The sequence below is a fragment of the Polypterus senegalus genome, chromosome 1 (assembly GCF_016835505.1).
Source record: "Polypterus senegalus isolate Bchr_013 chromosome 1, ASM1683550v1, whole genome shotgun sequence".
NCBI classification, from domain to species: domain Eukaryota; kingdom Metazoa; phylum Chordata; class Cladistia; order Polypteriformes; family Polypteridae; genus Polypterus; species Polypterus senegalus.
In genome coordinates, this window is record NC_053154.1 from 255,620,067 (window position 1) to 255,641,871 (window position 21,805).

The following is a 21,805-nucleotide window of genomic DNA, read 5'->3' on the forward strand; positions in this document are numbered from 1 at the left end:
TTTCAAGTACACAGTTATATGACTAGAATGCATTTACTATGTCGAAGGTTGGTTGTTATGGGTATCAGCATTTTAAATGTTGATAACAATACCAAGTGTGCAGATATCCTTCAGGTACAACTGAAAGCAGATTCAATGGATTTACTTTATTAGAAATTTGATCATAAATGTTTAAAGTAGAATTAGCAAAAATGAATGGTGGCATTGTTGATTGGGAAGATGTGTGTCATATGAACAAATACAGTATATTTTAAAAGCACATACTGTACACGTACTTCTCATAATGATCATGAGGTAATGCTGCTGAAAATTGCCCATCTATATCCATTTAAGAATAAGTTTGGTATTTTTCAAGTCAAGGTTGGTTTATCAACACTAACACACTCCAAGTTGGTATGCAACCCTGGGGTGGTGGTCAGTGACCAGTTGTACTCCAGGGGCCAGATTGCTATGATCTGTCCATCTGACAGATTCATTCCATACACAATATTTACAAGATCAAACTTATACCTCCTACAGGGTACGCAACACGACTCCTAGATTAGTCTTTGGTCTTGTCACGTCTGGACTGATGCAACTCGCTGGTGGGAGTACTGGCATGTGTCAGCAAGCCACTGCAGACAATTTAAAAGGCATTGGAATGTCTGGTGTTTAATCAACCAAAGCGGGCACGTGCCACTGCTCTCTTCAATGCATTCACTGCATTCACTCCCTGTAGCGGCATGTATTATGTTTAAACCCTTGAATTTGAGGATGAGGACACTTGTAAGGTCCTATGCTTTTTCTTGACCACTCAGATCTGTTGATGAATTACATCTCGTGATGCCACAGAAGTGTTTGAAGAATCTTGTTTGTTGAATTTCTATGTAACTAATCTAAGCTGTTAGGTTTTATTATCTAGGAACTGCAAACCTCTTGTATTTTTAATTTTTCTGACTCACTTTCTGATCAATTTTGTAACTGTGCTAAGCAAATAAATATAAATATAGTTATTTTTAACAATCATGGAGTATATTAATTTATCACTAGAAATTACATCCTTAAGTAAAACTTTATTTTTTCAATTTTAAAAAACACTTTATAGTTTGTAACATCTTAAAATGGCTGTTGGTGTATGTGTGAACACAAATGCCTTAAAACTTACTGAATATGTGAAGTGGAATGCAACTATACCTTGTTATAAACATAACTCTGAAATATGAAAGACGTATTGTCTGGTATCAAAATCTGTGATGCTTCAAATAGGTTTTAAGGCTTTTGTGTTCACTCATGCACCAATGATCCATACGCCCCATTTTAAGCTGCACAGTATTTTTCATCTTAATAAAAAAAGTTTCATTTAAGAGCACAATTCCCTGGGACAAATTAGTGTATATAATAATTGTGGAAAAATACTCTGCTTTCAACTTAAAACATATCAAACATCCTTTTTTTTAAGACTTGATGGATCCTATTGTCTATAACAATCTTCAACTTAGAAATTTAAATAGAATCTAGAATAAGCAATTAACAAAACTAAGAAGTCAAAAAAATGAAAGAAAAAGGTAAACAATAAATACCGGTAATGAAGATTTCCCCTCCGTCATTGCTTTAACAAATTCAAATGCTTCAATAGTAGCTGATCGGATGTTATCAACTCTTCCATCTTGAAAACGTCGAGTAGAAGCACTTTCATAAGTACAAACCTGCCTTCTATGGCATCTATTCATAAAAATATAAAGTATGAGTATTTTATTGAATTCCAATGATATGGACTTTACAATTCAATTAGAAATGTTGTAATAATAGTGTCCTATGATTGGACTTATAGGTAGTCTCATTGATCCCTGATTGAATAACTCGGTCTTTTAATAAGTAAAAGGCTTTGTTCCTCAGCAATTCTTTGGTCTGAATTCAGTTTACTGTTAGATAAGGTCTAGGGGTACAGCACAGGCTCATATTAAACATCTCAGTTATTTTAGCTCATCTAAAAAGGGAGTCCTAAAGTTGTCATTTCTTCTTGGCAGTAAAGATCATCACATTATTTACAAAAATATAGGAGAAATTTCACATCATCTGCCAAAGTAATGTGAGCAGTAAGGCAATGGAGGTAGGCAGACCTAAATTTGTGCTACAGCCTACTTTTTCTGGTATTATATAACAGCAGTTGCTTTGTTCTTGCTCACACAATCTTTTTACATACTTTGTAATAGTCCTATTACTAACTGAGCTAATATGTGAAAACTCCTCAGTTGACATCCAGACAAAGGAAATGTGGAAAGTCTTGGCTAATATGGAGAAAGTTATTGTGTAGGTGTACATTTACAGTGCATGCTTTCCATGAATTCTCTTGAAAGCCATCAGGTGAAATGTTGGGCTGCTCAAGGGTAGTTGCATACCCATCAGATAGACAGGAAACACTTTAAACCTTTTTTTATCCATTTTTGTTTTATTGATGCTATCGATTAATTGCTTTTCATAAGAAGAGGTTTATGAAAAGGTTACATTTCCATCTATAGTTAAAGATGGCAACTCTTCTGGTAGGACTCTTGGCTTAAACTCATTACCCTCCTAGAAGGAGGAAAAACACACATATTGAGCAGAGTAAAAACATTAATGTAATGATGGAAGGGATTTTTCTGGAAATTTGCCTTCTGAAGAAGACATTGTTCTACAGCTATTAGCTACAGTACCTGTATATGACGGCAAGGCTTAATACAAGAATAATTGTCTCTGTTTCTAGCCAGTTGCTTTGTCTTTGCTATCCAACATACACTTGTCCTTTTATAAAAATGGACAACTTAAATGGTCTTCATTGGTTTAAATACCAGCACCAAGCACAGAAATAATTTATAGGAGATACTGTTATTACCCAATGGCTTTATTTTGACTTTACCCAAAATTAACATTAAACAAAAAAACTTTTTTTGGAAAATTTGTCACTACACAGCCACTGTAAGTTGGTTCAAATGAAAATATTTCAAGTGCAATTGACATAGTTTTGTTAGATGTCCTAATAGCTTAATTAATTTTTGTATAAACAAGGCAAACAATTCTCATTTACATATAGTCATCATTCACAATACACTGTCATACAGCAGCATTGCCAAGGCGACAGGTTACCCCAATTCAGAAGATTTTTTTTTAAATGTTCAAAATTGGAAAGAGGGGTTTCAACAAAAAAGTCATTACATCACAGAATCACAACTGAATAAAAATTGTGGGACACATTTGTGCATAATAATTCAGTTCACAAATCAAATAAGTGAGAATTGTGCAAGTTGAACAAGAATTGTGCAACTGGTTTTCTGCTGTTGTTTCACTCACTAATTAAATGAGTGAGAATTGTACACCATTTGTCTTGGGTAATTCATTCAGAAATCAGATAAATAAGAATTGTGCAACTAGTTCTCTGGTAAAGATTCCATTTGAAATTAAAAGAATCACATAATGATACTTGTCACGTGCAGTCATTGACCTATAAAATGTGTGCAAAAGTAAAGTTGAAAGCAAAAAATTGTTAGAAATTTGAATATTTATAAGGTTGAGCTTAGTGTGACTAATTGTTGAATGTACAAAGGGATATAAACATATTGAAACAATTCCAATAATGATTTGTATTAAACAAAGCAAATAACATATTCTACGGTATTGTGGTTGTATTATGAAAAAGAGCATCATCAGTGAAAGTTATTGTTCGCTGATTTTGATATAGTTTGTACTCAACAGAATCATAAGTGAAGCTAGTGGATGCTTTTGATTAAGGTGGTTGTTGTGCATGTGTTTCAAACATCTATTAGCATCGCCAAAAAAGAAGTTGGTGACATTATGCAGGTCATGCATGCATATTATCACTCCCATTGAGCTCAACTGAATCGATTTATTCATGCTCCCAAATTGATTTGTATTATTCAATAAAAAGAGTTGTTCAAAATGAAGTAGTTTTTTGCAAGTCACCCAATAGGTTGTTATGGGAGCATGCCCAGGGGTTTGTGACAGAGTATCTGCGTGGTGAAATGATCGAGGGAGAGACCAGGGAGGAAATGAAGGGACTGGGCCAAAATGAAAAGTGAGAAATACCAAACTGCATTTAACTGAAAATGAAGAAGACCTCAAATACATGTTAGAAAAAAATGAATGAAATTATGGGGATACAATATAATATGACAATACATAAATGCAAAGCAAAGGTATGTAATAAGGATGAACAAGCCAAAATGATGATTGATACTGGTAATGAATGTCTTTAACAAGTAGATTCATTTATTTATCTGAGAAGCAGGATTCCGAAGGATAGACGAAGCTAAGTTGAAGTAATGAGATTTAATCAAGCAAAAAACACTTTCAACAAAAAGATAAAGGTCTTGGCATCTCGAAACAACAGTCTTCAAATCAGAAAAATGCTCCTAAAAACCTCTGTCTGGAGTGTAGTTTTATATGGCTATGAGACATGGACCTTATAAGTTAAAGAGGAAAAGCAACTAAATTCATTTGAGCTATGGTGCTACCGGCATATGCTGAAAATTAAATGGACTGATAAAATAATGAAGTTTTCCTAAGAGTAGGTGAAAGACACAATTTATGGGAAACTATAGATGATTGCACCTTGTGGGACACCTATTACGAAATGAATGGCGCTTTTTTTTTTTTTTGAAGAAAATATTTACCCAATAATGATCTAATTCTGTGTTTTTTATAACGATCTACACATTTGGTTAAGATAAGTGCAACTTAATGTAATAAAATGGAAATACCTACATAATTTGATTAAATAATATAATTTGTTAGATCTGTCTATTTGTTTTATAGTAGAACTACATATTACAGTTCAATGGTAATATGTGACATCATTTTGTTATGTGGATTAAAGAAATAGTTTTTTTTCAGTGTATAAATTTAGCCTGAACCAAAAACTATTGAACCAGGTATAGAGAGGTGGAGAGAGTGGCTCAGGCTAATAGTGGCCATCACTTAAGTACGATACTACCTGCTGGGCAAAGAAATTACCTTGATGATAGACTATGCATCACTGCACTAACATCCAGGAACAAGGAGGCCAAGACCTAGACGTCTAACCCTTTCAAGGTGGTTCAGTTCACAGGAGGGGTGTTTTTCAGTCCAATACCGATGCCCTCCCTCATGGCTTGGTTCACTAGCTCCACTGGGCTCATGGTAAGGAGGTAGTTGGGGATCTTGTCACATACACACGAATTGGGAGCATCCTTACAACAATTTGGAGGTAAGGACTCACAAAATTAGTATCTGTGCAAATATGGTCGCAAACTGCCTCTTTACTCTCATTCCAAATGACAAATCCCACTGATGTTACTTCTGTTTTGGTGTCAGAAGTCCCAACTCTTCTTCCCTGAGGGCTATTTAAAGAGCAGAGCCTTGGAAGTCTGTGTTCAATAACGAACTGGAATCAAAAGAGCACTGAGCTCCAAGACGTCATAGAAAATCTTCCTAGAAAATGAGGAAGCATCAAATGCATGACTGTGATTCCTTTTGTTGTTGGGACTCTTTGTCATGTTAAAGTAGTACTGTCTTATGAATATTACTTAAAAGAGAGATGCTTAAAGAAATATATACTGTATAAAGTACTTGATTATATGATTATATGTACATAATATACTGTATTCATTTGTGTATGTACTAATGCCATTAGGCAACTCTGCAAATACATTCCCAAAGCTGTAGTAAACAGGTGAAATTCAATTACAATGTAAATATTCTAAAAATAATTTAATTGTTGACGCTCTTTATTTAATTACTTTCCATTACCTAAGAATCACACTGAGTTGACCTTACTAAATAAGCTGCATATATGCCATTTTTGTGGTAAAAGGAGAAAATGTCTTTTATATATTCAGTGAAGTAATGGGTCATCAAGATTCTGCAAAATGATAACACATATTTGCCCTCATCTGGCATGTCTATTTCTTATCTTACTCTTGCTCCTTTTTCTCACTAATCCTTGTTAGCATTTGTCCAGATCGTCAGTCTACTCCTGGCACTACTGCATCTCTATTTAACCTTCATTGTGTCACTTGATTCCCTAGAGAGGTGCCCCATACCTACAAGAACTATTCTCTTTGACTCCACTCTGTCCTGCCTCTAACTGCCAACAACAGAAAATGAGACTGCATGAAATATTACAAAACATAGACTCAAAAACATTCTATATTTCTGAGATCAATGAATCACAATTTAATCTTTGGTCTCAGATGATAATTTTAATTACATGTAGAATTCAAAACAGTTTTCTAAATATAAGCAGTATTTACTGATTTGCTTACCTGTAAAATGCCAGCTGAAGAGCAACTTGAATGTAAGCATCAGGACTCATTTTTTGCTCTTTTATAAATTCTTTTCCATAGACTTTAAACTTGTAAACATTTAAGTCGAGATTCCTCACTAAACTAAATGAAAGATAAATTGAATATAATAAAGCCGTAATAGTAGTTTTCACATATGTACAGAGTACAGTGAAATTCTTAATTACATGTCTTGCAATAACTGGTGATATGCATTTTAATTTAATGATTCAATTTTTCCCTTTGATAGAATATTGTACCTAAGTAAAAGTACAGTACTGTATACAGTATAGAACAAAGGCTTTTATTCAATGTACATGAAAGAAATTGAGTCACCATCAAGAGTGTGATGAATTTTCAGCAGACAAAACACTGTTTATAATTTTTTTATATTTATCAATGTGAAATTTTTTTTTCTTTTTACATAAACCCTACATAATGAACAAGTATTATATGCTATGCAGTTTGCTCTGAATTATCAATATTTTCAATATAATACTAACAACAGCAAGACAAGAAAAAAAAGAAGCCAAGCCAAAAAATGACCAATACAGAGATCATATACATTGTCACACACTTGCATTTGGGATACAACCAAAGGGACCAGAAAATGGCAATTTCATGCCAGACCAGGGGCAGCGGGTTAGACCAAATCTCTCTCTTTTTTCTCTGCAGACCAGACATTAGAAATTCTGCCTGTACGATGGTACTTCCTGTCCCAGCTCCAAGGATGTCACTTTCGGTTGTGCCCCGATGACATCACTTCCCTTGAACCGCCTTAAAAACACGCCATCCTCCATACTTGATTAGTTCTGTTTTGGACTCTAACCTGTACACATTGTACACAAAACTTAAGCCTTTTACAGCCAGGGTGACTGCCCCAATCCACATTCGTTGTGTGTCCAGCTATGTATTTTACAAAATATATATATACAGTATATATATATATATATATATACACACACATATAGACACATACATATAAAACTGCTCAAAAAAATTAAAGGAACACTTTGAAAACACATCAGATCTCAATGGGAAAAAGAAATCCTCCTGGATATCTATACTGATATAGACTGGGTAATGTGTTAGGAACGAAAGGATGCCACATCGTTTGATGGAAATGAAAATGATCAACCTACAGAGCCTTGAATTCAAAGACGCCCCAAAAATCAGAGTGAAAAAATTATGTGGCAGGTTAGTCCATTTTTCCAAAATTTAATTGCAGCAACTCAAAATTGTACGCAGCACTTTGTATGGCCCCTGTGTTCTTGTATACATGCCTGACAACATTGGTGCATGCTTCTAATGAGATGACAGATGGTGTTGTGGGGGATCTCCTCCCAGATCTGGACCAGGGTATCACTGAGCTCCTGGACAGTCTGAGGTGCAACCTGGTGGCATTGGATGGACCAAAACATAATGTCCTAGAGGTGTTCTATTGGATTTAGGTCAGGAAAGTGTGGTGGCCAGTCAATGGTATCAATTCCTTCATCCTCCAGGAACTGCCTGCATACTCTCACCACATGAGGCCAGGAATTGTCGTGCACCAGGAGCCACTGTACCAGTATAGGGTCTGACAATGGGTCCAAGGATTTCATCCTGATACCTAATGGCAGCCAAGGTGCCTTTGTCAAGCCTGCAGCGGTCTGTGTGACCCTCCATGGATATGCCTCCCCAGACAATCATTAACCCACCACCAAACTGCTCATGCTGAATGATGTTACAGGCAGCATAATGTTCTCCATGGCTTCTCCAGACCCTTTCACTTCTGTCACGTGCTCAGGGTGAACCTGCTCTCATCTGTAAAAAGCACAGGGCACCAGTGGTGCATCTGCCAATTCTGGTATTCTATGGCGAATGCCAATCGAGCTGCATGCTGCTGGGCAGTGAGCTCAGGGCCCATTAGAGGACATGGGGCCCTTGGGTCACCCTCATGAAGTCTTTCTGGTTGTTTGGTCAGAGACATTCACACCAGTGGCCTGCTGGAGGTCATTTTGTAGGGCTCTGGTAGTGCTCATCCTGTTCCTCCTTGCCCAAAGGAGCAGATATTGGTCCTGCTGGTTATGGACCTTCTATGGCCCTCTCCAGCTCTCCTAGAGTAACTGCTTGTCTCCTAGAATCTCCTCCATGTTCTTGAGACTGTGCAGGGAGACACAGCAAACCTTCTGGCAATGACACGTATTGATGTGCCATCCTGGAGAAGTTGGACTACCTGTGCAACCTCTGTAGGGTCCAGGTATCGCCTCATGCCACCAGTAGTGACACTGACTGTAGCCAAATGCAAAACTAGTGAAGAAACAGTCAGAAAAGATGAGGAGGGAAAAATGTCAGTGGCCTCCACCTGTTAAACCATTCCTGTTTTGGGGGTCATCTCATTGTTGCCCCTCTAGTGCATCTGTTGTTAATTTCATTAACACCACAGCAGCTGAAACTGATTAACAACACCCTCTGCTACTTAACTGACCAAATCAATATCCCATAAGTTTCATTGACTTTATGCTATACTCTGATTAAAAAGTGTTCTTTTAATTCTTTTGAGCAGTATATATATAGGATACACTCCTTGCTTTTTCAATTGCTAGTATAATCTGAAGGGTACTTAAAATGGATATTTTCAAACTCAGATTTACAAAATCGTGAAAACTATACTTAAATGCATATAAGGAAGTTTATCCAAATCACCCCAAATAGCAATTTCATTTGTTTGGACCGCCTCATTGATGTTTCTCTGCTTTTGTTTCTTAAGATGGTTTGGTGGCATGCATGCTACAGTATCTGTAACGGCATTGCCTTACGTAAGAAACTAAACTTGACAAAAGAGAGCAGATCACTCAGTCCATCATGCTCATAGCTAAGTTGTCCCAATATCTCATCCAGAAACTGTACTTCTTAAAGGTAGTCAAGGGTTCTGTTTCATGCCTTTCCAATTTGTTCTAGAATCTCATGACTCAATGAATAAAGAAGTGCTTCCTGGCTTCTTTCTTAAATGCACTTCTCTACTCTAGCACTAAACTATGTGTGAGCTCTTTCATGTTGCCAAAGTTGAAGGACATTATGGATGGGTGTCAGAATGACCAGACATTATTTCCAAATAGTTAAATCTTCCATTTTCTAATTTTGTTGCCTAAATGATATCACAGAAATCTAAAGGAAGCATAAATGATCTACATAAGATATAGTACCTTTGCAATTTGTCTACCGATGAAGCTAAAAGTCCCTGGATTTCAGGTGAACATTTCCAACGAAGTCGCCTTGGAGCAGACAATTCACTGACACTTGCAGCTCTCACAAGCTTAGCAGGGCTTCTTCTCCTAACACATACGGGTTGAGAAATTTGATGCAGTATTACAACAAAGTAAATATGAAAGATATAAAATCCACTGTAATGTTGTATAAAATATACTAAACTAAATCACACTTGCCTGAAAAGCAAAAAAAAAAACCAGTCACACCTGACTCATGTGGCAATTTTTCTACTGGGTCCATTTAGAAAGAAATACACATTCCCATATCACATTTTCTCATAATATATGCCAAATAAATACTAACATGACTTACCAAATTACTGTATTTGTCCAAAGAAGGAACAGTTTAAAAATAAGCTGCAGTTTACCTAACAGGATTCATGCAAATGTCAAGACTGTTTAATTCATAAATCAGAGCAGAAGTATAAACAAAAAGGCTGTATGCAGAGAAGAGTGGCTGAAGGTCAGGTTTCATTTATTGCATTTAACTGATATAATGAATACCTCCTATTTTAGGCTGCCTTCATTTAAAATGTGAAAAAATACTAACGTTTCCTGGAGGGAATGTAGCAGCTAAGATGATCTTCTTAGTTCATATACCATTTTTATGGTCATTTATTTTTAAATATGACTTTCTTTGAATGTAAAAAGGAAAACAAATGGTTTTATATGGATTGAATTTCCCCATCTAAAAATATGGTAATTGGATTTACAAACAGATTGAATTTTGCTTGACAAATCTATGTTTCATAAAAGCTTTATCCATATTTAAAGAGGTTAGGCATTCTAAAATGTTAATTTAGTGCAATTTCCAAAAAAAAAGGTATATTCCGTACAAAATATGCTAGCATTTTTTTACATGTATGCCACCCCAAAAGGAGATCCATTTTTTTGCTAACTGAGGTCAATCACTTACTCTTAACCTACAGGCATATCATGAACTCTCTATCTAGGAAGATGTCATTCCCTGATTGTTTTAGGTTGCATGAATCATTCAGTATCAGCAAAATTACTTTTGATATAGTTATGAAGGTTTCCATTGATCAAATAAAGCCAACAGCTAGAGAAGCTAATTTACAGAAGTACAATAATTTAAGTAGCAATGTCATGAAAAGGGAGTTATTCTTGAATGACTATTTATACAAGGAATATCCTGAATATGGAGTCACACTGGAATGTCATGAATTCTGAGTTATGTTTGAGTGGCTATTCATGCTAAGAATACAGTAATCCCTCCTCGATCGCGGGTGTTGCGTTCCAGAACCCCCCACGATAGGTGAAAATCCGCGAAGTAGAAACCATATGTTTGTATGATTATTTTTATATATTTTAAGCCCTTAGAAACTCTCCCACACTGTTTATAAATATTCTCCGCACAGTTATACAGTAAACCCTTGTTTATCGCGGTTAATCCGCTCCAGACAGATAAATGAATTTCCACGAAGTAGGATTCTTTATTTATAAATCTAATATTTTCGCAGTTAGAGCATAGAAAACCTGTTTACGACCTACTAAATACGTTTTTTAACATTATTAGAGCCCTCTAGACATGAAATAACACCCTTTAGTCAAAAGTTTAAACTGTGCTCCATGACAAGACAGAGATGACAGTTCTTTCTCACAATTAAAAGAATGCAAACATATCTTCCTCTTCAAAGTGCGTAAGGAGCAGAGAATGTCAGAGAGAGAGTAAAGTAAACAATGAAAAATCAATAGGGCTGTTGCGCTTTTAAGTATGCAAGCACCGCGATAAAGCAGCGGCAATGAAGGGATCAATGCGAAGTTAGCCTTTCAGCATTTTTTACAGGAGCGTCCCTATCTTCTAAGCAAACAGCCTCTGTGCAAAAAGCCCCTCTGCTCACATCTCCTCCGTCAAGCTCAGAGAACGTCAGAGAGAGAGAGAGAGCGCGATATTAAAGCAAAAATCAAAAAATCAATAAGTGAGCTTTTGGACGCACCTTGATAAAGCGGCATTTCTTAGAGGAGCGTCCGTATCCACTAGGCAAAAAGCTTCTGTGCAAACAACACCTCAGCACACACCCTCTCCGTCAGGCGCAGAGAATGTCAGAGAGGGTGAGATAGAGGCAGAGACAAGCAAACAATCGAGCAGCGCAGGAGGCATATCTTATAGCATTGAGGAGTTTTAGTTAATATGTAATACGTGCTCTGATTGGGTAGCTTCTAAGCCATCCGCCAATAGCGTCCCTTGTATGAAATCAACTGGGCAAACAAACTGAGGAAGCATGTACCATAAATTAAAAGACCCATTGTCCAGAAATCCGAATCAGCGAAAAATCCAATATACATTTACATATGCTTACATATAAAATCCGCGATAGAGCAAAACCGCGAAAGTCAAAGCGCGATACAGCAAGGGATCACTGTATTGCTGTGTGGCACAGTGGCACAGGGACTGACTGAAATTAATTTCTGGGTATGAATCAGATCTCCTTTTATGTGGAATGTTCATGTTTTCCCTCTGTCTGTCTCAGTTATACTTGAACTACTCCAGCTTTTCACATTCTAAGCACGTGTGTGTTAGGTCAGTGTGGGTGAATGAATTAAGCCCTGTGATGGGTTGGTGACCTGTCAGTGTTTGGTTTTTGTCTTGTCCTTATAGCTACTGATATAGACTTTGTCGCTCACTGAATTGGAATAGGCAAATCTGAGATTGTTATGTTAAACATTTTGCCCAACTTTCATTATTTGTAAGCCCATACAAGAGACACACATATTTTGCATTAAACTCATTGACAAGACCCTGTGATTCTCAATTATCAAATTAATTCTTTGGATATCCATCCTTCTTTCTCCACTGTTACTATTTTTTCTAATTATTTCCAATGCAAAAACTAAATATTTAACGAATGTCCAGTTTAAATATTTCTGAGTTTTAATTGCATTAGATAACAAAAACATTTAGATTGAACACCGTTGACAATGGATGCCATAAAACAACACTGTAGGACAGCCACACAGGATTATTATTTTGCTGCATACCTTCTCTTATTAATGGCTGCTCAGGCTTCTGCATCTCATTGAGGAACTGTACATCCCACTAAATCAGATTCAAAATGAGGTTCAGTTGATGGAAAGGCAGAATCACAAAAGTGAGATATTAGCAGATGTATGACACCGAGTTGTGTTGCTTGGAAGTGATGTCTCACTTGCTTGTTGAAATTATGACATGTTATATAACTATACAGGTATACCTGCTGACTGCTGGTATACTTTTTGGACTTTGAGAATCTTGTGCAAGATTACACCACAGTGAGTAGACAATTTGTTTTTGCATACTAAACATCACAATCCTGAAAAAGCCTTGAACCCAAAAAGCAAGTATACAACCCAAACAAAAACACTAGGAACTAGAATATGTAAAAAAAGGAACAGATAATCTAAATAAAATATGCACTAAATTACTAAAAACAAGCAAATAGATAAAATGGCAGAAAAAAATACAAAGATGGTGTCACACATGTGCGCATGGGAAACTGCTAAAGAACCTACAAAATAGTAATTATACGCCAGACCAGGGGCGGCGGAGTGTGCTAACTGTCTTTCTAAGTCTCTTGCAGACAATTCTCGGGAAATCCTACTTGGTTCCGGCACCGACAATGATGTTTCTTCCGGTCAAGAAAACATCACTTCCAGTTCTGGCACGGACGGTGATGTCACTTCCGGTCACGAAGACGCCCCATATCTTTATGATGTCTTTGACTCTTTTTGATCACAATGGCATCAGGCTTGTTTAAAGAAAATCACAAAAGCTGAATGTTTTCCTGCATTTCTGAGCTTTTTCTATAGGAACACATTTGCAGTTTTGTGCTTAAGCTGATGTCACATAATGCAACTTATAATTGAAAGGTAAGTCAGATTTGCCAATCACATTTGCTGATCTCATCACCATACCTGACCTCTCATCACTTTTTCTGACAGCCAATAGTGTGATGCTTGACAGAGTTGGCACTGTATGAAGGGTTACCAGTCACAGCAAGTTCATCCCTTTTTTCTTTTTCCATTCGGTTGTGTTACATAAAACACGAGACATCAGACAGACAAGCTTCTCTTTTGTTTGTGAGATCCAAAACACTGGCATTCTTTGTTCCTCGTCTCTGTATTCCATACATTGTACTTCTGAATGGACATTTATGATTGTCATCTCTCATGCATACAGAGCCCACCTCTAAAGACAAAATGAAGCCTGTTTGATTTTATGAGAGTGAGTCATAGATTAGCTGCAGTGAGTCGCTGGGTATGTCACATTAGGTAACCTGCTTCACAGGATTGCTACAGATTCTCTAAGTTTATGTAAATTAAGGCTGTGACTGAAAATTGCTGGAAATGTTTTGTAGCATAAAATAGCCTTTACTTGTCCTCCCACTACAATATGCACAATCATGGTGACATCAGAGCAGCACAATTTTCTTGTAGTCTTGGAAGACTAAGGACCACAAGTTAGAAAAAAGGGCACAAAATAATATAAAAAATGTAAACAGTCTAAGACTGGGCAAAATGAACACTCCAAAACAGATTGATGAACCTGACCAGTTGAATTTTCTGCACCCTTCTTAGTGCTGATGTCAGTCTGTTTTGACTTGAAGCATTTGAAGTCCTGTAAACCATGGTATTAGCAGATTTTCAAATGGTGATGTCTTTTTTTATTGTCAAGTGTGCCGTAATGTAATGCTGACTAGGAATGTGTAGTAGAATATGACATCAGAACTTTTGCAGTTAGCTCTTTATATACTCTGTAAAACTTGACAATTAGACCTGTGGTAGCCCAAGGTGGTTCATTGTCAATGCTTTCCCTCCTTGAGCAGAGAGTCATGAGTTGTGGTGGACCCCCTAACCCTAACCCCAACCTGGGTTGAATCTCCACTACTCTAACCTAACTTCTTTGGATGAATGCGTTGGCAGAGCAATAATGTGAGGATAAAAAACAGTAATGTGTGTGTACACATTGTATACCATCTTAGAAATGTGTTTTTGATATTTATTATTCTCTCTCAGTGTCAGGTACCTAACTACCACTTGAGCAACAGACTAATGTTTTGTGGTTGTGTTTTTGTGTCTTTGTGTTTTGTTCTGCTTTATTTGGTAGACATATTGAAAAGACAAGGCAACATTTTTTAATTTTCTAACGTAAACATTTTGCAGAATTTACAAAATGACTGTCCTGTTTCATGACAATGTGCTGAGCTTTCTCTAAAAGGTATACAACAGTAAAAGGTATACAATACCTTCTTAGGTGGTGTTGTGGTAGTAATAAGGAAAAGAAAATTAATCAAACATCCAACAAAAGTAACACGACTTGAAGGACTGATTAGGCTTCACTTAAATATCATGTTCTTCTGCAGTTATTAATTCCAATAAACACAATTATTAAACTAGAAAAATTACTCAAAATGAATGTATTACTGTAACCTTTTCAAATGGGCTAAAAATACTGTTATACGGTATAAAATATGCTTCTCTGCTTAATTTCTATTAATTAATGTGAGTTTTTGCAATAAATTCAGATTTCATATTAAAGACAGTATAATGCTTATAATGTGTTACAGTCTTAAAAGATGTACTTACATGTATTTTAACAGATGTTCACTGCACTGTACCAACACAATGCCTTCAAATGGTGAGTGCTCACACACGACACCACAGGCACCATCCATTCCTACAATAAACTGAAATAAAATATATAGAGTTGATAACAGGCACGATTCAATCTTTAAACTATTTGTATACCAAATATTGTTATGAACTAGTTCTGTGATTTCGTTTTTAGAATATTGATTGTACACAATGCAATCACCTTAAAATAATTTCTTCCACTTTGTTCTACTAAATTATGGAAACAATGCATGAATAAACCATTTATTTATAGATTATTATTATTATTATTATTATTATTATTATATTTTTGGCAGATATTATCCAAGGCAACTGACAAGATTAGGAAACAAAAATACTGTTTACGATATGATACAATTTTTTTACAATGGTATCAAAAAATGATAAATGTACTAGCTCAGGATCACACAGTGAGCCAGATGCAAGAATTGAACCTGAACTCTTGGAATTTAATGTTCAATGTCTTAATGCCAAGGCTGCCAGTTTAGAATGCTTCAGTGACTGTAAACTGTATTTAAAAGTGTGGAGATATTAGTCAGAAAGAAAATATTACAAACACTTCAAAACTGCAAAATTAAGAGGCACCCAACCATAATATAAGGAAATATTCTCAGACCTGCAAAATGCAATTCAGTGTCATGAGGAATTGGAGCCTATCCTCATAACATTACGCACAAGTCAGAGCAAACCCAGGACTAGGTACTGGTCAATCACATGGCACACTCACATGCTGATTCACACTCACACTGGGGTGACCAGCATGTCTCTACAGTGAGGAAGGAAAACCAGAACACCCAGAGATAAATCCACACTAACACATGGAGAACATGCAGACTCCATATAGACAATGACTGGGTCTGAGAATAAAAATACAGGACCCAGGACAAGTGAGTCAGCAGCCTTGGTGCAACCTGCAATAAAAATAATATGAGGTACATTTTCAAAATTTTATAATGTTTAATGCAAAAAAATACAGGGAATTATTAAACTCAATCACTGGAAAAAGGTAGGTAAATTCTAGATTTTGCACAAGTTACTCTGAGATGTCCCATAACTTGAATTTCATGTTTTGTGTTTCCTCAATGCCTAAAAATCTGTTAAAGAATTCCTTTTGCCCTTTTGCTTTTGTCTTCACTGTACACTTTTCTGTGTTTTCTTTTCCTTTTGGACTCAATCACGTAATAGGGAATCTGAATAAAAAGTTAAAAGTTAAAAGTTATTGTTTTAGTCTTTCAGGGAGCACTGCTTTTGCACTGACCTTGATTCCAGACTGGAGTGTCTTGTGTTTGGAGTGTGCATATTCTCCATATGTGTATGTTGTGGGTCTCTTTTTCAACTTTTTAACCACAACCTTAGGATCTGCTGCTACAGTAGGTTACGCCAGTATGAATGTGTCACTCTTTGCTTCTTTTTTCTGCTTCAATAAGTTTCAATGATGTCTTTAAAATTTGCATTGATGAATAAATTATTCTCTTTTAAATACAGAATTATGATGTAATTTATAAACATTTGACTTTTTTGTTTTCTTTATATAACAACTTGTGTGCCAAATGAAGCATTTTATTAATTGATACCATGGGCGTCATGTTGAGCCTGCTGACTTGTTAAATTAGTTTGCAGTCTCACCTGCATTGGTTTATCATACCAGCGATTGCCACTGTTTTTATCAACTCCTCCTCCATGCAGCATCTGCAGAGCTCGGTTAGTGTCGGCAGGTTCAAGCATAGTAGGTTCATCTAAACATACCAGACATATGCATCTTTCAATCATATCTAGTGAGTCACGATTGGTGGAGTCTAAAAAAATAAGGTAAAATAAAATAAAATAAAATGTAAACAGTAGAGTCTATGTTTAGCATCAGGTCATTCAATTTATATGTTACATAGCAGAACATTTTGGATTAATGGTTTAAGAAAAGCATGTGTATTTCGTGCACTAAATCACAAGCTCTAAATGCAAGAACAATTTTGGATTCCTCCTGAAACATGCAGTAAGAAATAACAATTCTATTTTGAGAAGGAGAAAGTGAAATAAAAGGTAATAATGAAACCCTGAGAAGGAGTCACTGTTGATGAAAAGGGCAAGAGCGGTTAGAACCCAGGCAAAAACCTAATACATAATTGGACAGTGGGAAAATGGACTCAAGTGATCAGAAGAATTGATCAATGAAATGAACTCACAGAAGATGGGAAGGTGAAATCAAGTGGGTTGCGGATGCAGAATGGAGACATTCAGCTGAGGGTAGTGAGATTTGAAGGCGGCATGGAGAAGCTTTCATCTAGAACTGGAATGACAAAGGCTGTTGCTGCTAGTAAACACATTTACAATAAATAAAATGCTCAATTTATTAACAATAATTTCTATTTATAATATTTTATTATACCAAAGTCCTACTTGTATAGTTACATTAGTAAAAACAAACATGTGGGTAAAATTTACATTGCATGTTAACATTTTATGTTTGCTGCCACAAAATTCAAATTCTTGCTAAAATAAATGTATACATAAACAATAATGTATGCTGATTCGTCACTCTATTTTCTAACCTACTTATCTAGTTCAGGATTATTGCTACATTAGAACATTAGAACAATCGAGACGAGAACAGGCCTTTCAGCCCAACAAAGCTCGCCAATCCTATCCACGTACTTCTTCAAAAAAAAAACTTTGTCGAGTTTTGAAAGTCCCTAAAGTCTTACTTTCTACCACACTAATAGGTAGCTTATTCCAAGTGTCTGTCGTTCTTTGTGTAAAGAAAAACTTCCTAATGTTTGTTTGAAATTTACCCATAACAAGTTTCCAACTCTGTCCCCATGTTCTTGAAGAACTAATTTTAAAATAATTATCTCAGTCCACTGTACTAATTCCCTTCATAATTTTAAACTCTTCAGTCATATCACCTCTTAATCTTCTTCTGGTTAAACTGAAAAGGCTCAGCTCTTTTAATTTATCCTCAAAATTTGTCCCATGTAGCCTAGGAATGATCCTAGTTGCTCTTCTCTGGACCTTTTCTAACGCTGCTATGTCCTTTTTGTAGCCTGGAGACCAAAACTGCGCACACTACTCCAGATGAGGCCTCATCAGTGCATTATAAAGATTGAGCATAACCTCCTTGGACTTGTACTCCACACATCATGCTATATATCCTAACAATCTGTTTTGCCTTCTTAATGGCTTCTGAACACTGGGGGAGTCATGGGGAGTTTGAACTTGGGGGCAAAATAGAAACCAGTGCCTATATTTATCAAGTGTCTCCAAATTACTCATACAAATTATACCAAAAGTCTGAATAAGATAAGAATTTATCCTACCCCAGAAAAGGTCATAAGAAGTAGTTATGAAGCATCCCACTCCCACTCCCAGTGACAAGTTGGAGTACACTTCTAAGAATGATTGACGTCATGATTTTGTGGCACCAAATAGGCAAAATGGCACTCATGAGGAGTTTTGTAGTTTCCTTGGAAATATGATGATATTTTATAGTTTTCTGATGCTAACGCCAAGGCATTACCATAATAATAATAATAATGATAATGATAATAATAATAATAATAATAATAATAATTCAAAATATAGGAGTAGAAGTAGAAAAAGGAAATCATAAGGTACGATACTGCGCTAAGCTGCACGTAACTGTCACCACAAATGCTCAAATGTAAACTTCTACTTCTCGCTAGGAGAGGATGTAGAAAACTAAATAAATATTTCTCATATTCTACTCTAAGTTAGGACTATCAGTGCAGCTAGTTGGAGTAATTTTGAGACACCTGACAAATGCAAGTACAGGTCTGAATGGGTTGGCAGTCCATTGCAGGGTAAGCTCATACAAGTAGTTTTGTTCACTCATAGAAGGCCAATTTAAGTAAACCAACCCATATAACATAAGTCTTTAGTTTTAAAACAGAGTATACAGTGGAAAACCCATACAGACACAGAGAGAAATGTGCACTAATCACAAATCTGTGTGCACTGTCTGTAATGTGACAGGGCTGACTGTGAGTTCTGCCACATTAGTCAACACCTCTGCTTCACATTTCCAATACTCTGACAGTGAACACCAAATTTCTGCATCTGCACTTATTTTTCCTTCTACATCTCGGGTGCATGTCACATTAACTGGTGACTCTAAACTTGCCCCATATGAATGTGTGGTTGAGATTGTCCTGCTCTTGATTTCATCAGGATAGGTGTTGGCTCCCCGATGACACTGAGGAGGATTAAAAAGGCTTGAGAATAATAGATTTTGTACATTCTATGTTAAGATCTCATAAGTCATTTGAGAATTCTCAAAATTGAGTGTTTGCATGAAAAAATTAAGTAAAAAAAAGAAATATGCAAAACAACAGGTTTTCAAATATCTAGGCCTAGATGTGCATAAATAGATAGATAGATAGATAGATAGATAGATAGATAGATAGATAGATAGATAGATAGATAGATAGATAGATAGATACTTTATTAATCCCAAGGGGTAATTCACATAATCCAGCAGCAGTATACTGATACAAAAAAAAAATTTAAATTAAATTAAAGAGTAATAAAAATGCATGTAAAAACAGACAATAGCTTTGAATAATGTTAGCGTTTACCCCCCCTGGTGGAACTGAAGAGTTGCATAGTGTGGAGGAGGAACGATCTCCTCAGTCTGTCAGTGGTGCAGGACAGTGACAAAAGTCTGTCACTGAAGCTGCTCCTCTGCCTGGAGGTGACACTGTTCAGTGGATTCTTCATGATTGACAGGAGTTTGCTTAGTGCCTGTTGCTCTGCCACAGATGTTAAACTGTCCAGCTTCATTTCTACAATAGAGCCTGCCTTCCTAACAAGTTTGTCCAGGCGTGAGACGTCCTTCATCTTTATGCTGCCTCCCCAGCACACCACCGCGTAGAAGAGGGCACTCGCCATAACCGTCTGGTAGACCATCTACAGCGTCTTATTGCAGATGTTGAAGGACGCCAACCTTCTAAGGAAGTATAGTCAGCTCTGACCTTTCTTACACAGAGCATCAGTATTGGCAGTCCGGTCCAATTTGTCATCCAGCTGCACTCCCAACTATTTATAGGTCTGCACACAGTCACCTCTGATGATCACGGGGTCCATGAGGGGCCTGGGCCTCCTAAAATCCACTACCAGTTCATATGCAAACATTTTCAAGATATTCTAGATGAATATAAAGCTGAAATAATTTATATCTTAATTTACAATTAATAATTTTCCCCAACCATTCTAAACTACAAGTAGCACATTATGCATTTAGATATTATATGTTGCAAAGAAGATCTTCCTACATTTCTATTAAATTAACTAGATAACTGTCATGTTTGCTAAAGCAAGTGGCTTATTCTCATTCGGCAAAACACAAAAGTAGATGACAGATGTATCAATTAAATTAGCTTGTTCCATTAGAGTTGCATTGGAAAAAAATATGTTTAACCAAATGGTTTAAATAGATGACAGCTTAAAGGCACAAACTGAAATTATAAATTGAAAATAAAATAGCATGTGGTGTTCAACTTAAGCATTCTGGAATATTTTAATAAAATCTGCTACGACTAGTGTAAATAATTTTATCACCTCATACAACAGTTGCTGATTAAACAGAAATGTATATACTGAAAAATATCTGTAAGTGGGGATCAGGTAACACTACATTTAAAGTGACACAAGAAAAAACAGTGGTTTTCAGAATTGTATTGCAAAAGTAGACCCATTAATTTTTCTGTCCTTAACTATTTTCTTTTTGGAAAACCATCAGATCGGAGGAGAACGATATTGTGCAGTGACAGAGTAGTACAACACACCCAAATAACTAGAAGAACTAGGGGTGCAGTATACCTGCCAGACATGAGGCAGCTGTAGGAAACAATTCTGAACTGCTGATGTAGCTTTGCATTATACTGTACATAAGTATATGACTGAATGTCACAAAGTAGAAACTAATGCTAAACTCAGCAAAATTATATTTTAAAAGACATTAATAAAGGTATGCAACATAAAATCAATGTGCTGGTTTGCATTTTCAAGTTGGCATTTTGTTTGCACTTATTAGATTTTGCATCTCTATCATTGTCATTTCATCAAAATCTTGAAGGACGACCTTAACAAGGCAGAAATTGACCAAAATGCTGCCATGTGGCTGTACTTCACTAAATGGCTATAGATTGGTCTGAAATATGAACGCTTTAAAAAAAAATTAGTGAGACACCATATAACATTTAATTTTGATAAAAATATCAGAAGTGGATCTGTCTTGCAACAAACAAATGCAGCATGTATTAACAATTTTACTGTTATAACTAACCTTTCATGATAACTTCTCTTGCTTTAGCCCATTCATTTCTTCCATCTGCTGTTAACAGACCAATTGGTGGGAGTCGCTCTTGTTCATTTGCTGCCATTTTAACTATTTTTTCCAGCTGGGTAAATAAATCTGATTCATTGAGACGTCGGAAATTGATCACAACATCTAGAACAAAAAACTACATCAAAAAAGATACAAAATAAAAATTACAATTCAAACAGAAGAAATTAAACTTTTCAGGTCTAATCATTTTAATTCCTTGCAAATAAGCCTTACTTTTAAAATAATATAATAAATAATATTCTCTTAAAGGTACTGAACAGAAGTGTGGTTGT

General features: G+C 36.1%; 1 protein-coding gene across 1 annotated transcript in view; it reads right to left on the reverse strand.

Moving 5' to 3' along the window:
* chata (choline O-acetyltransferase a) overlaps positions 1–21,805 on the reverse strand; it is a 40,963-nt gene that overhangs the window by 1,309 nt on the left and 17,849 nt on the right. Inside the window, exons 7-12 of the mRNA XM_039742148.1 lie at positions 21,471–21,648; positions 16,799–16,968; positions 15,125–15,225; positions 9,479–9,607; positions 6,276–6,398; positions 1,560–1,701 (exon numbers count right to left, since the gene is read on the reverse strand). Of these exons, the coding sequence (XP_039598082.1) occupies positions 1,560–1,701; positions 6,276–6,398; positions 9,479–9,607; positions 15,125–15,225; positions 16,799–16,968; positions 21,471–21,648 (843 nt within the window). The remainder of the gene's footprint in view (positions 1–1,559; positions 1,702–6,275; positions 6,399–9,478; positions 9,608–15,124; positions 15,226–16,798; positions 16,969–21,470; positions 21,649–21,805) is intronic.